Genomic DNA, 15,346 nt, shown 5'->3' on the forward strand with positions numbered 1-15,346 from the left:
TCCTTATCTTACAGACTTACGGTAGTTTTAAGGATGATCCTCTGCAGTCCAGGCAAGCCCATAGCAGCCCCTCCCACGGAGTTGCAGATTGTTTTCAAATGTTGATTTAAGTTTTAGAATTTGTTTTATTATGTGATAGTCCTAAAACTATGTTTTTATGGGTGAATGTGCTCCAGTGTAATAAAACTGTGCTTATTTTTCTGTCTACTCTGTGAACTAAGAATAAAATGCCTCGCGGGACTATATACATTTAATGGATTTTCTGAATTAAAAAAAAACCCCTCAGATTAAAATCATAGTCTTTGGTGGTCCTACCCAATAGCCTGTTACTGACACTCACACACAACTTGGAAGTAATATTTTTAATGCTGTGACTTCTGCTTTCAGAGTACTCTTCTAGTGAAAATTAGGGTTTCTACTCAGTTTTGGGATCCACTCATACCTCACTTACACTATTTTCACTCACTGGTGAGCATTAATATAGTGTACATGAGGATCACTGCTCTCATCCTCTCCAGGAGCTGCCTCACTGTTGCTGACTGTAAGTCTATTACTTTATATGACAGCTCTGACTTTTTTGCTGTCATTAATTATGCCTGCACTATTATCAGGCCCATTTTTGAAGATTTAGGTCTATACCTCTAATTGTTTAATCTTGTAATTTCCCCTTTTGCTATTGAGTAGATGAGAACAGTAAGATTGTCTGCTATATCTATAACTAGACTAGATTATGGAGGCAACTCTTTACTGTTAGTGCTGATGCAGTCCTATTATTTGGAGCACAAATGGTCAACACATTTCCTTATCAGAGATACCACTGGTCTAGTATCTTAATTGCTAATAATTATTTACTTCATGTATTTTCAGATTGTACTAACCGCAAGACTGTTCACTTTGAATATTGGAGCATCTGCAAACAAAGATTGAAGGAATGAGTGTCTGTAGCAGGTGAACCAAAGGAAATACTAAAGGGAGGTAGGAAAGAGATCCCCAGTTGTGGGGAAAAGGTAATTAGAATGGAAAAGAGGTGATGGAAGGAATGATTCTGAAACCTTGTTCACTGCATTGCAGTGAATTAGCAAGAAAGGTACTGGCAAGCTAATTGGCAGAAAAGCTCTGTAGTAATGATGGAAAACAGAGGGAGAACAAATGCAACATAAGGGTAATGGTTTAGTACAACATATGACTGGACCAGGCAGTCCATAGGGAAGACACAATAAATCAACTGTAGCGATTACTATACATGGGGAAATCAAGGACTCAGGTGAAGTAGCTTCTGTAGGGAACATAGCAGAATGGGAAAGCCACTCTGGAATGAAGAAAAGTGTGAATCATGCCAGTACGTGAAAAGGAGAGTGGAGTGCAAATGTACAAAAATAAATTTGTTTTTAAAGTATGGCAGCCAAAGTATTTCCTCTCTCTCTCGCTCTCTCTCTTACACACACACACAAGTGTGTTTTGATAATGAGAGTGATAATGCTATAGGTCACAATAGTTTCCAATTCAAAGAAAAATATGGCACCCAGACTAATATTTCTTGGGTTTTAAAAATAAATGGAGAAAGGAAGACTATGGGAGATTCTGAGCAGCTGTGTCCCTAGTGAGATGGGGGAAATTAACAGAAAAACGATGTGAAAGAATGCAAAGGTGTGAAGGATGGAAATGATACTTCACTATGGTGTCGGGTAAAGAATGGGGTATGACAAGGCTGCATCCTGTCTTCCGGGCATCAGATCACAGGAATTGCCACACTGGATCAGATCCATGGTCCATCTAGTCCGGTATCCTGTCTCCAACAGCGGCCAGCACCACATGTTCAGAGGGAGGTGTAAGAAACCATGCATTACGCACTGTTGCATACATGGGCAGTGAAACCACTGTAAAAGGAATACTAGGCAAGTTCCTGCAGCAACAGCTTTAGAAAACTCCCCAAAACTGATGTGAGAAAATGAACTGATGTGAGTTTAGTGACAGAGGTGAAAGCTTATCATAACCTTTGTTACAGTTGTGCTGGACAGAGCAAAAACGTGGGACTTGATCCTGCAAACACTTGTGCATGTTTTAAACATGAGCAGTCCCATTGGGAAGTGCATCATGGATAGATTTATTGGAAGATATCTCAAGAAGACAAGTGGGAGTGAGGTTATCTAGAGGAATGACTAATAAGAAGATATGGGGAGTTTAGCACAGTTACAGAAGTTCAGTGAGCTGGCCGATCCACTAGGTGGGTGGGTTACAGCTGGAGCATAAGATCCGATAAAATAACAGGAAGAGTTGAGTGATGGCAATCAGAGGGTAGAAGACCACCAGGAAGACTGAAATGTGAAATGGAATGGTCCTGTAACACTGTTGAGCAAGGAACAAGATTGGAGCAAAACAGGACAGAAAATGCAATGAATGAAATTGCTCAGATCTCTGCTTCAGAACTGAAGTTACGTATATTACTTCTCAGTACTTGTGTTGGGATTATGTTCTAGGTTATTTGCCTTACAAAATAACCAAGTTCAAAAAGTACATGCCACAAAACACTAAAAAAAATAATGGCTATAGATTAGGTATGTTGAAAAAAGTAGCTTGGAAATAAACTAATACAGAGAATATGCATAACTACATATATGGACTAATAAGATTAGAACAATCACAGTAAGAGAGTGAGGCACAGTTGCAAACATATGGGGCATATACCATGTGTGGGCATATACCACAATCTTCCAAACTAACCCTGTGTCTTTAAAAACAACTCCCCTTTAACTCAAGCACAAAGATATCTGTACATTATTCATGGTTCTCACACAAAAATGACTTGCATACAAACTTTTACAAATTTGGCCCAGTGTGACCAAACTTTATTACCCATTTCATGGAGCTGTGACAAAAGTCTAAGAATCAAACAACTTGGGGATCACAGAGGCTATTATGTTTATTGTGCCGAACAGACTGTGATAATCCATTAAAGGACCATTTTCAACAAGCAAGCGATTCAAAGTACAATCATAGGCAGCAACTCTACATGAAGAACAAAGCAAAAAAGGAACAGGAAAACAGTAAACTGCAGTTAAACATCTTGAAACTTGTTTCCTGCAAACATACCTATCTTGCAGAAATGGTAGAAAAGTTTAATGTCCAGTTTTATTTACTAGTGACCAATGACAGCAAAGAACAGTCCTATAAAATTTATCTCCCATAAAAATAAACTATATATATAAAAAATTTTATGATGTTCTCACTGTTTCAATGGCCACAAGCAGTTTTCAGTCTGAAAAATGAGGTATAGTAGGCCCTAAGAGGTAGTAATGTATTTTGATTGTACTACAATATATAGACAATATAAGATGAACTTCATCAGATCTGTAAGTCCCTCGGAGCTAGATCCACATGCATCAACTACTTCTGTTTCATCTGTTGAACACTGTGTTTTTAAAAAAAACAAAATGCATTTGCTGAACATGAAATTGTTAGGACCTGATCCAGCGTCCTTTGAAGTCAACTGGAGTCCTTCCATTGACTTCAATGGGCAATGGCTGCAGTCTTTAATGAGCTGCAGAATGGATACGATTATCCCTTGTTTAGTTAACATTAACATGTCTAGTTTTACTACTCTGATTAGCTCTTTCTCAGCAATCCCCGAGAATGAGCCCTCTGCAGTCTTTTGAGGAGATCCTTGTTTCTTGATATCACGTCTTTGAAGAATCCAGTAAGTAGTTATCTTTAGGTGCATTTGACTCAGTACTAAAGCCATACCGATAGAAGCCTTCCTGAGAAACTACCCCCGGCCCAGTTAATATTACAATGTCACAAAGCAGATGTACTGACTAGGAGAGAGAGAGAGCGAGAGAGAGAAAGGAATAAAAAAACTCTACATAAGAAGCATTTAAAATAAATCAGGTTTGAAACATATTACAAAAATCACATTTGTGTAAAATACATGAAAATACTTGTCAAGTACTTTCTTACAATCTACTAATTTTTTTTTTAAAAAAACACACATATTTGTGATTGCATTATGCAAAAGCTGAGCTTGTTGCTTCCCACCTACAAAGCTTCAAGTTTCTTTGAAGGTTTTTTTTTGTTTTTTGTTTTTAATATGAAAGTAATTTAAAATGTGTTCATTTCCAGCAAAGTTCTTTTACAAAAAATAGTTTTGAATTAGGGATTAGTTGCAGTCCTAACTGTTTCAAACATCTCAAACTATTGCTGAAAGTAACAAGTTCATTCCATTTAAAGTCTGGAGGTAGGTCTTTGTCAATCGATTAGTCCATTTCTTTAAACAATTCATTTGAGGTACAAACTTGGACAGTAATATTTAAACATTACAACTAATTTTTTTCTATGTCATGTAGTGTCATTGAAAATTATCCTTACAAACCTATGAGTAATTCAGTACAAAAATATATTCAAGTTAACAGTACATTACACAGAAATCTAGCAGAGAATAGGAATAAGTACATTAAAAAAAGAAAAATACATAGTCATGCTGAAACACATTGAAAATATTGCGTCATTAAGTGTTGAAGAAAAAATAAGGAGAAAATACAGATATTCATGATTATTTACCCAAAAATAATTTCCTGCATTGTATGTGTATAGCAGCATGTATTTATCAGGCTGTTGAGTTAATTGTAAAAATCAGAGGTAGTATTGAATAGTGGGGTAATATTGCATCTGTTGCTAAAAGTGCTGCTTTGAGTGAAAAAGATGGAGAAATGTCACTGGAGTAAAACTGCCCAGTGAACCATCCTATGTCAATGTATATTGCTTAAAGTAATACACAAGCTCACTTGAGGTACATGGTGTTGATTCTTACATCAAAACTGGTGAGTAATGAGAAGAGATTCATTCCCTTTGAAATATTGATACATGAGGGGTGAAATTAGGTGAGGTCACACAAACCATTTTTTTCTTGGTTCAGGTAAGTTCCTGATTCGTTCTGGGGTACCTTTTCATGATTTTTTCCTCCAAAACCACTGTAATTGATAAATCTATGTCTTTATATGGCTTGAGAGTGTTTTGGTGTTAGTCACCTCTAGTTCTGTAAAACGTGTCTGGCTCTGCAGGAAGCTGAGTCTACCTGAATTTCTAGTTTCCTGAAGATGAGTGCTGTGAGTTTTGTTTATTACTACTTCTGCTGATATGTTTGTATCTGTAAAGTATACAACGTATCTTTGTCTTTCTTCCCTTTTGCAAAATGAAAGTACCTATTTTTCCTTTCTTTTGATTATCGGCTGAATTAAGTGAAAAATCAGCTCCCAATTCTTCCTGAAATAACAGTAAGTTTAAAAAAAAAATCAAGTACAAATCTACAAGAAGGTTACAAAAAAAAGAGTAGTATCTATCCCTTATCTTTGGTGTCCTAAACAGGGAGTTTACTAAGCTAGGGAGTGGGTTCTTGGAGGTGTTGTAAGGCCAATGGTGTTACACACCAAGCCTTTCCTATTTAAATGCCCGTTATAATTATGTTACAAGTCTCTTGTTTATATGCAGTGCAGTGAATGACTTAAATCTGATTCAAAGCTTTCCTGACCCAGTCACCCTTACTTAGCAGCTCAAACAAACTATTAGTAGGTTAAGAAAAAAGAAAACAGTAATTAAAAGTTGCATCGGTAATCTGTGTCCCCTTTGTGTTACAGCAGTTTTTCACTAAACATGGGACTGTGAAGGGATTACAAAGAAGGTGATTAATATAGTCTTTTTTAAGGTTATGTGATTTCCCCCCCGTCCCCAAGGCATAAGTGGAAAGACCATGGCATAGAAAATAAGTGGTCAAGGCAGCGTCTTCTCCCTTCAAAAGACCCAACTGCTGATGAGGTAGAAATCGAATGGTGTGGTCTCTTAGTCTTCCTCTGCAGATTCTTGTGAGGACGTCTCTTCAGTTTCTTCAGTCTCTTCCTGGAATACACAAAATAAATAATTACCATTGTATCTATGCCTTTCAGTTACAAAGGCAGACATGGTTGCCACTGAGTGAATGAACACTCTTTATAACTTTTACATTATTTCAAGAGTCCTCCTCCATGATACCTCCATACCCATGTAAATTAGAACAGAAGACAGGCCCTACTGGGTCAGACCAAAGGTCCATCTAGCCCAGTATCCTGTCTTGCGACAGTGGCCAGTGCCAGGTGCCCCAGAGGGAATGAACAGAAAAGGTAATCATCAAGTGATCCATCCCATGTTGCTCATTCCCAGCTTCTGGCACACCATTCCTGCCCATCCTGGCTAATAGCCATTGATGGACCTATCCTCCATGAATTTATCTAGTTCTTTTTTGAACCCTGTTATGGTTTTAGCTTTCACAACATCCTCTAGCAAGGAGTTCCACAGGTTGACTGTGTGATGTGTGAAGAAATACTTCCTTTTGTTTGTTTTAAACCTGCTGCCTATTAATTTCATTTGGTGACCCCTAGTTCTTGTGTTATGAGAAATAGTAAACAACAGTTCCTTATCTACTTTCTCTACACCGGTCATGATTTTATAGACCTCAATCATATCTCCCCTTAGCCATCTCTTTTCCAAGCTGAAAAGTCCCAGTCTTATTAATCTTTCCCCATATGGAAGCCGTTCCATACCCCTCATCATTTTTGTTGCCCTTTTCTGAACCTTTTCCAATTCCAATATATCTTTTTTGAGATGGGGCAACCACATCTGCACACAGTATTCAAGATGTGGGTGTACCATGGATTTATATAGAGGCAACATGATATTTTCTGTCCTATTATCTATCCCTTTCTTAATTATTCCCAGCATTCTGTTTGCTTTTTTGACTGCCGCTGCACATTGAGTGGATGTTTTCAGAAAACTATTCACAGTGAGTCCAAGATCTCTTTCTTGAGTGGTAACAGCTAATTTAGACCCCTTCATTTTATATGTATAGTTGGGATTATGCTTTCCAATGTGCATTACTTTGCATTTATCAACATTAAATTTCATCTGTCATTTTGTTGCCCAGTCACCCAGTTTTGAGAGATCCTTTTGTAGCTCTTCACAGTCTGCTTGGGACTTAACTATCTTTAGTAATTTTGTAAATTGGAAGGAAATATTCTCCTCCAATGTCCAGCTATGCCTGTCCAGACTGTGGATCTGACTTCTTACCACCAGATGGAGTTCAGAAAGAAACCAAGAACTTGGGGACCTCAACCCTTTTGGAAAAGGTACTGTCCTGGCTGACCACATCAATTCATTTTCAGTTGTCTTTCAGTCTGCTCACTTTTAATACTTTAGGACCTATGCTGCTTTTATGTTGACTTAACAGAGGTGAGACTAAATAAATAGCTAGGAATTGGAGGAGGCTTTGAGTATAACAGTAATTATCTTCTTGTTTTGGGTTTGACATTGGGGTGACTTTGATCTCGACATTTCTCATGCCAGAGGTACATTAACTAGATGCAACCTTACTCATGTGTTTAAACTAGCGAAGAGGAGAGCAGCATCTTCATTAATACCAGAATGCTCTTTTAGTTCTGATGTCCTCAGACAACAAAATGAAGGAAAATAGGAAAATATCTCGGCTTAAGGCAGCAACTTCAACCCTGAAGCACTAGGTGGAATTTCTTTCCTTTAGCCTGACTTCTTTCAAAGATTAAGAAGAGAATTTGTTTTGGTGGATGTTTCTCAACTGTTGTTTAGAAGCTTAACCAAGTTCTGTTGAACCACTGAGTCTGAACACTAAAATACATGTAAAAACAACTCTGTGGTGAGATGCAGTGTCTGAAAGGTGGGTTAGCCACAAAAAGTAAATTTGACATATATCCTTGCAGGCCCCTCTCTTAACAACAGCTGCTCTCCTCTCCCCATCCCTCTGGCCTTGACGTTTTTCTTCAGCAGGCCCAGCTCTGCCGTACAATCCTCTTCACACTGCTTATTTAATAAATGTGCAATACCTTTCCAGACATGGTTGGTAAACTGCAGACAATAAACATTTCTGGTAAAAGGGCTGTTAGTGTGAAGTTGATTTTTATCAAATGCTGCACATCATCTCCTAAAACAGCATGTGAAAAAGATCTAGGAAGAATAGGTAAACATTTACCCCTACAGCAAAGTGAGACCTTTTAAGAATGACCAGCTTAAAACAGCTTATAACAGTCTTCATACTTTAATAGATTTGATTTTCCACATGGCTTCATTTTGTCTGGGTGGCTAACTGACACAATTTATAACTCTCTTCCTTTCCCAGGCCACTACAGTACACCATTCAGTAAAGCATGCCTTAGAGCTCGTCTGCATTATATGACCAAACTTCCATTCATTAGTGTTTGAAACACCTCAGCTGTGAAGGGCTCCTAAATGCTACCATGTGTGACAGTGCTGCACAAGAGCAGCATCGAGAAAAAAAACACTGGGCTTTAATCATAGGCCACTGCTTACTGCAATCCCTTTTCAAAAGGTTTCAAACATCCAAAAAAAAAAAAAGAAAAAGAAAAAAAAAAGAAAAAAAAAAAAGGCTGAAAAAAGCTGTAAATCCAGGGCATAAACACAAGTACAAATGAATGGATGACAGCTTAAAAAATATAACCATAGCAGCATCAAGCCCTGAGATTTCACACTGGTTTTGTTTAGTCTGCTTTGGGTTATGTGGGAAATGTGGAAAGCATGAAGCAAAAGCCCCCCTCCCTGCTAAACCATGGGCCTCAAATATTTAAGCCAGTAGGTTTATACCTCTTGACTAGCAAACAGGCCATGACCTTGGGTTACTCTCTGGAGTACCAGGCACAAAGAAAGATGTAGCATGATCAAAGCCATGGCCAGACGAAAGAGAGCAAAGTCAAGTGTCAGCTGCCCTCTGACCTTGTCTTTTCAATTAGTATTTAAATTCCAGAAAGGCACTAAGCGAGCATGCAGATACACAATTTTCTTCCTCGCAACGACTCCTTTACAGTCATGACAGGGGAGGTGTTTAGATGACTGCAATGAAAGTTGTCACAGAACCGCAAGTGTGGAGGTGAATTTTACTCCCCCCCTCAACAAGGTTCAGAATATTCCAGTACTGAACCAACCTTTTAAACCCTTCATAAAATTCATAAATACATGATGTGTTTTCCCCACTCATCCTCCCCATCTGGCAGAATGACATAGGGGGCAGTTGTAACAGTTCAGGCTAGAGGAAAATCAGTATCTGAAGCCACCTTTGTGCTGGCAATACTAGAAGTGGGAGAAGCTGTTTTAAAACATATTGCTTTGACGCTTTGCAAATTCAGAGGCTCATCAAGATCATGACGAGCAACTGCTTTGCTCAAAGCCGTCAGTGACTATTCAGCTGAAAATGGTGACCTTGGATTCTGTTTTCTTTACTTAACATAACACACATAGGTGTGTTTTTTTAAATGCTGCTTTCTACTGACTTTGAAGTTGTATTAGCTTTGGCATTTAATTAGTAATGGTATGAGGAGCAGCCTGGAAACCGCCAATGATTTTTAAGGCTATGTAGAGGGCAGAAGTGAGTTGCCTGAACTTTCTAGAAATCCATTTCATATACCCAACAGTTAAGCTACTACTCCTGGGGGAATTCTGTGCCAAAAAATTAAAAATTCTGCGCACGATATTTTAAAGTTCTGCAAAATTCTGCACATTTTATTTGTCAAAATAACACTACATAATCACGCCATTTTCAATTATTTTGGTAATTTATTTCAAAATACCTGTCAGCAAGTATGTCTGTAACAATACAGACACACACACAAATTCCACAGGAGGAGAGAGTTAAAGAAACCCCTATGACAACCCAGTTCCTGTTTGCTGCCCCCTCCCCTCTAGAGCCCAGCCAGGGGGGCCAGACACCCACAACTCCTCCCCACAGAGCCCAACTGTAGCTCCCCCCCAGCCGAGATATCCACATCCCCTCCCCACCAGAGCCCAGCTGCAGGGCCCTCCCTAGCACAGACACCCACCCCCTACAACTCAGAGCCCAGCCACGGAGCGCCCAGAGCCCAAATACCACACCCCTTCCCCCACCAGAGCCCAACGGTGCCTCCCCAGCCAAGACACACAAAACCCTTCCTACCACAGAGCCCAGCTGTGAGGCTCAGCCTTGCCCAGATATCTGCACCCCTCTCCCCTCTGAGCCCAGCCACGGGGCCCCCCCCAGCCCAGATATCCACACCCCCTCCCCTCCCAGAGCCCAGCCATAGCTGCCCCTGAGCCCAGACACCCACTTTCCTATCCCTCAGAACCCAGGGATCCAGAGGTAGAAACAGCACGATGCTGGGTCTGCATTGCGCAGTGGTGCAGAATTCCCCCAGGAGTACAGCTATGTGACCACTTGCATCATTTTATGATTGGCTAGTTGGGAGAATACTGCAACTTTAACTGCTTCTTTTTGAGAGCAGGTGGACTTCTGACCACCCTATCAGAAAGGAGGAGTGGGGGTTACTGGCAGCAGTCTCTGGAGAAGGTGTTTGTGGAAGTAAGTGTTTCACAGCCAGCGATGGAGAGCTGAAGAGACGACTTCATTGCCAAAGGGTATGTTTTAGTGCCAGTGTTGCCACCTCTTTTAATGTTATCACAAGTCTTGCGATATTTAATGGTTTTCTTAAAGTTCCAGCAAGAGATTGCATGAGAATCTTAGCTATTTTTTTTAAGAAAGATTCTAGCCCTCATGATTGTGGTAAAAGGTTTGAAAATGTGACCCAAGGGCACCCTAAAGCTGAAATCCCAGAAATCAAGTAAAAAGGACATCTTTCTTTCTTTCTTTCTTTCTTTCTTTCTTTCTTTCTTTCTTTCTTTTTTTCTTTCTTTCTTCCTTTCTTTCTTTCTTCAAATCTCATAATGTTAAGACAATCTCATAATTTTGGGACTTGATTCATGATTTTTTAATGTTTGAGGTTGGCAATGCTGTGGATCATTTTGGTTTGGAAGAAGAGCTTTTCAAGAAGAAAAGCAGAACTGGAAAAGTTTTTACTCTGCTAAGGAGAGTGCAATATTGACTTGCAGACTGACAACTGTCTTGTGTGAAGCCTGGCTGAATTCTTTCTATGCAAACTCTAAGACCAGAACACTTAGTTTAGAAGTGACAGTAGAAGAAAGATATTTGTAAGTAACCTAGACAGTAGTTATTATTTACTGCTGTTTGGTATTGTACAAAAGATGATATGCTTGCTGATTTAGAGTGCTTACCACCTAAACAGAGAGAGAACAAAAATTAGATGTGACAGATATGGCAATTTCCTGCAATATCTTTGGGAGATCTTACTGTCTTAAGCGTGTGTATCATTGTGGGCCAGGGATTGTATGTAACTCCAGGGGGAAGGGTACCATAGCTCCTCCAGGAACTAAGGACAGTGGGGGCTAACTCCCTCAGGCTGTAACTCCTGCAGAGCAGTACCATTGTCTGGAGAGATTTGCATATACCGGTTCAAACTGGATTCTCCAGAGACCAACAGACAAAGAAAGGACTTCTGGATAAATAGCCTGAGTTTAAACTGACTCAGGGCCTTCTTTCTGATCCAGCAAACAGACAGGACCTTCTGTCCAAGTGGGGCCACCATCCTTTCTGGGAAAAGTTCCACAATATTCTGGTAAGCTTTTAGCCTACATATAGAAACTTTTATTGTTTATTATGTAATACATTCACCTTAAGAATAAATGTGCTTGCTTAGAAAGAGCTAAGTGGTAACTTGTGACTGGTGGCAATTACAGCTGTTCATAGCTTTTGAAGAGAAAGCAAAGCACAGACAGAGGCCTCTTTACGCAGTCTGGTGTGTTGGGGATATTACAGTGTAGGCAGGGAACTGTGCTGCCTGGAAAAACCCTGGTCAGGAGGCAGAGAGATACATGTCTCTGCCCAAGAGAAGTGAGGGCTGAGGAGCCAGGAGACTAGAGTGGGTGCCCTCGACAGACCACAGAGGGGAATACAGGTAAAGTTGCCCTGAACTGGGAGATCCAGAAGAAGTAAAGTAATAAATAATCTTTTTTGTGGAGATAGCACTTTTACAGAGTGGATTAGTGGTTATGGGTTCCATGGAAGAAGAGCACTTTAAACAGACATTTGAAAGGAGGGCACGTGTACTATATACTAGGATTGGGTGACACTTCCCGGTGTTGAAGCTGGCAGAAGTGGTTAAGTTTATCAGAATGTTGTCAGTGATTCTCAACCTTTCCTATGCCATGGCTTTATGTTACCATAGAAAAAGTAACCTCCCAGCCCTCTCCTGTCTAGCCATAGAAAAGGAGAGGTGGTCAGGATCTTCTGAAACCCGTTTGCTACCCTGCTAGGGTTGCTTCTCCTACATGTGCAAACCTTTGCTGTTATAAAGTATTCAGGGAACTCACTGAAGTCAGCGGGACTATTCCCATGTTTAAAGCAAAGCACGTGCCTAAGTACTTTGTTCAGTTCCTTGCAGGACTGAGCCTCTAGAGAAGAAGACATCACAGTCTTATGCAGTGACTTCATGAGAGGATAATGTATTTTACACAGACCTACTGACTTGTATCGGGTGTTACAACTGGTGTTGCTGCATGCAATAGGACCAGGCACTGAGACAAAGCTTCAAAACAAAGGGAAGGATACTGTGTGATGGAGCAGGGAAACAGTCCCCACATTTAGGAGGAACTGGATGCTGGAATGAAAGGCTTTGTGGGTCCAGATGAACTCTGACCAAACTCAACAGAGACACACATAACCTCAAGCATGAAGGGGCAGTCACTGGGTGGGCATTAGAGATCCTGATCACGCAACACCAGTGCTAAATCCACACACAAATGGTCCTGTACCGACGGACATGCCACAAAATCAAGAACAAAACCACAGATCATGGAAAGGGTGCAATCAGCTAAGCAATCGACCACGCCCGACCTAAGGGAGGGCGTGAAACTGGAAGGGCCTGGTGTAACTCCTAGCAAGGAATGGGAGAGATGCTGGGGCATCCATGGGAACGTTGGTGGCTTCGAACTTCCCCAGGTCACCGGCTAAAGTGACCCCGCTCAGTTCGATCTCGAAGGGGGGAGAGATGTGACGAAGTGGGACTGTTCTTAATGTTTCCTCCGAATATTGTGGGGGTGCCTCAGTTTCCCCTATGCAGTTCTTAAGTATCTAGGGGGTGGGAGAAGGGTGTATGATCATTGCAGAGCCCTGGGGGGCAGGTGTGTGCAGGGGTCTGGACACAGAGAATGGCCGACACCCTGTTTCCTGGCAACTGATGGCTTGAGCCCTTCCCCCCTGCAAGGTGAGAGCTAAAGGGTTGGAGAACAAAGGAATCAGGTGACCTCCTGGCCCGGGAAAGGAATAAAGCCCAGAGGAGGAGGGTCTGGAGGGAGTTTCAGTTTGGGGCTGGCTGGGACATGGAGTGAAGTGCAGACGTGGTTGTCTGGCTCACTGCCCCCCCCCCCCCAAAATGGACCCAGCTGAGGGGTCCTGTTCTCTGCACCTGCAAGCTCTGTTTTAGACCATGTTCCTGTCATCTAATAAACCTCTGTTTTACTGGCTGGCTGAGAGTCACGTCTGACTGCGAAGTTGGGGTGCAGGACCCTCTGGCTTCCCCAGGAGCCCTGCCTGAGCGGACTCGCTGGGGGAAGCGCACGGAGGGGCAGAGGATGCTGAATGCTCCGAGGTCAGACCCAGGAAGGTGGAAGCTGTGTGAGCTGTGTGTCCTGAAGACAGGCTGCTCACAGAAAGGCGACTGCCCCAGAGTCCTGACTGGCTTCATGGGGAGCAGTTCCAGAGTATCGCCCAGGGACTCCGTGACAACTGGTGAATCAACTGAAAAGCCAAACTTTCAGGTTGCCTCTGTATCCTTAATTCGGGCAGTTCTTAACTTCTGAGTGCTTGATTTTGCAACCTTAACACTTTTAATGCAGTTGTCTTAGCTGTAAGAGACAACTTGATGGTTCTGTAATGCAGTTTTGCATTTATCTGGAAAAACTGCTTTCTTTGTAACTGCTGCTGTTGTAGGCAATTAAAGGGGGACTGGTGGGAAATGGGGAGAACAACTACTAAATGTCTCTCAACCCTCTCCTGTATGGACTTAATTATGATATAGAGTAAGGGGTGGTGTCTAGCTACATCTTCCCAATGGGAGCACTGGGAGACATTCTTCAGATGCTCTTAGGCACACAGAAGCTGAAAAACTGCTACCACATCACCTTCTGTGGTGCATCTTATTGTCTCCTTGTATGGCTGGCCAGATCAGCCAGCTGATGTGTAGGGGCAGGCTGGGACATGCCTCTGCATACTCCCTGGTCCTAAGTGATGCTGTGCGCCCTCAGGGAAGTGGGAACGAGCATTCCTAATACTTCTCAGAGTGCAGGGGCTGCAGTTCTGCCTGGCTCTCTTGCAAGGTGCTGCAATAAAAGCATGGCACACAGGAATTCTGGCAAGGACTACACTTTTATTTCCTAGCTACATCCGCATGACATAGGTTGGGGTATCAAAAGGTTAACACCCCCCATCATGTGGCAGGAACTAATATCCCTGACTCCAGTGGCTACTGTTATATCTCCCTTCCTTCTCACCCACCCCTTTTTTTGTTTTGAAAATCAAATGCATATAAACTGTAATATCAATAAAAATAACAACCACAAACTAATCCAACTACTTAATAACAGTTGAAGTAGAAACAGCTAGGATGGCGCTCAGGGTACAGCTGCCCTTAAATACCCTATCAGAACCTCAACGCCTTTCTGATCACATGGCCAGCCACTTCTTGTTCTCAAAACACTTCCTTCTGCAGTGTCCTAATCAGCTGCTGAAGTGGATCTGCTTCCTGGCGTCTTTGTTTGCTGCTCCTCATGTTTGCCATTGTGAATAACCAAGTGAGCATGCGTTGCTTTTGTCAGTGTGTAAGAACTGTCAGTAGCATTTTGGGTGTTCTCAAGACCAACAAGTCAGTGTATTCCTTTGTCTCCTTTGGCTGTCTTCAGTTCCTCTTTCAAGCCTGACCCACAGGGTAATTATGACATAAAACTTTGGTGCTGAATCTAACATTCTCTCCCACTTGCAACAGGGAGTAACTGCTTGGCATTTTTGCCATAGTATTTCTTCTGTTCTAGTTTCCTGGTGTAAAATTCTTTTGTCACTACTTCAAGGTTAATTATCTTTGGCTCAAGAAGCTTGTTGGCACTAAGGTTTTGGCAATATTCTAGTAATGCTAAGTATTGATCCCTTGAATCTGCCAGGGCTTTCTTTAAAAATCAAATTATTTTGTTATTTATACAGCTTTCTCTTACTGTGCATTGTAAGGCCCTGGTGGGGAGTGCTTAAACTGATATGCCAAAGAGAATTGCAGAAATGACCAGTTTATGAACTGTGGACCATTGTCTGTTGCTAACTCCTCTGGAATTCCATGGAGAGCAAAGCAGGATTGTAACAGAAACCACTGGAGACTGTTGCTACTGTTACAGCTGCAGAAGGCGAGTGGGG

The 15,346-nt window shown here is 41.5% G+C and overlaps 1 protein-coding gene across 3 annotated transcripts in view; it reads right to left on the reverse strand.

Annotated features, from left to right (window-relative positions):
• Positions 1-2,819: 2,819 nt before the first annotated feature.
• The window catches only part of HMGA2 (high mobility group AT-hook 2), a 173,915-nt gene continuing 161,388 nt past the window's right edge, over positions 2,820-15,346 (reverse strand). For 2 of the 3 annotated variants that reach the window (XM_043548320.1, XM_043548324.1), the window contains one exon: positions 2,835-5,886. In XM_043548320.1, coding sequence (XP_043404255.1) covers positions 5,830-5,886 — 57 coding nt within the window. In that variant the 3' untranslated portion in view covers positions 2,835-5,829. Of the gene's footprint in view, positions 5,887-15,346 lie in introns of all 3 variants that reach the window. The other variant, XM_037887188.2, reaches the window with a different exon arrangement.

This window comes from Chelonia mydas, chromosome 1 (genome assembly GCF_015237465.2).
Source record: "Chelonia mydas isolate rCheMyd1 chromosome 1, rCheMyd1.pri.v2, whole genome shotgun sequence".
NCBI lineage: Eukaryota > Metazoa > Chordata > Testudines > Cheloniidae > Chelonia > Chelonia mydas.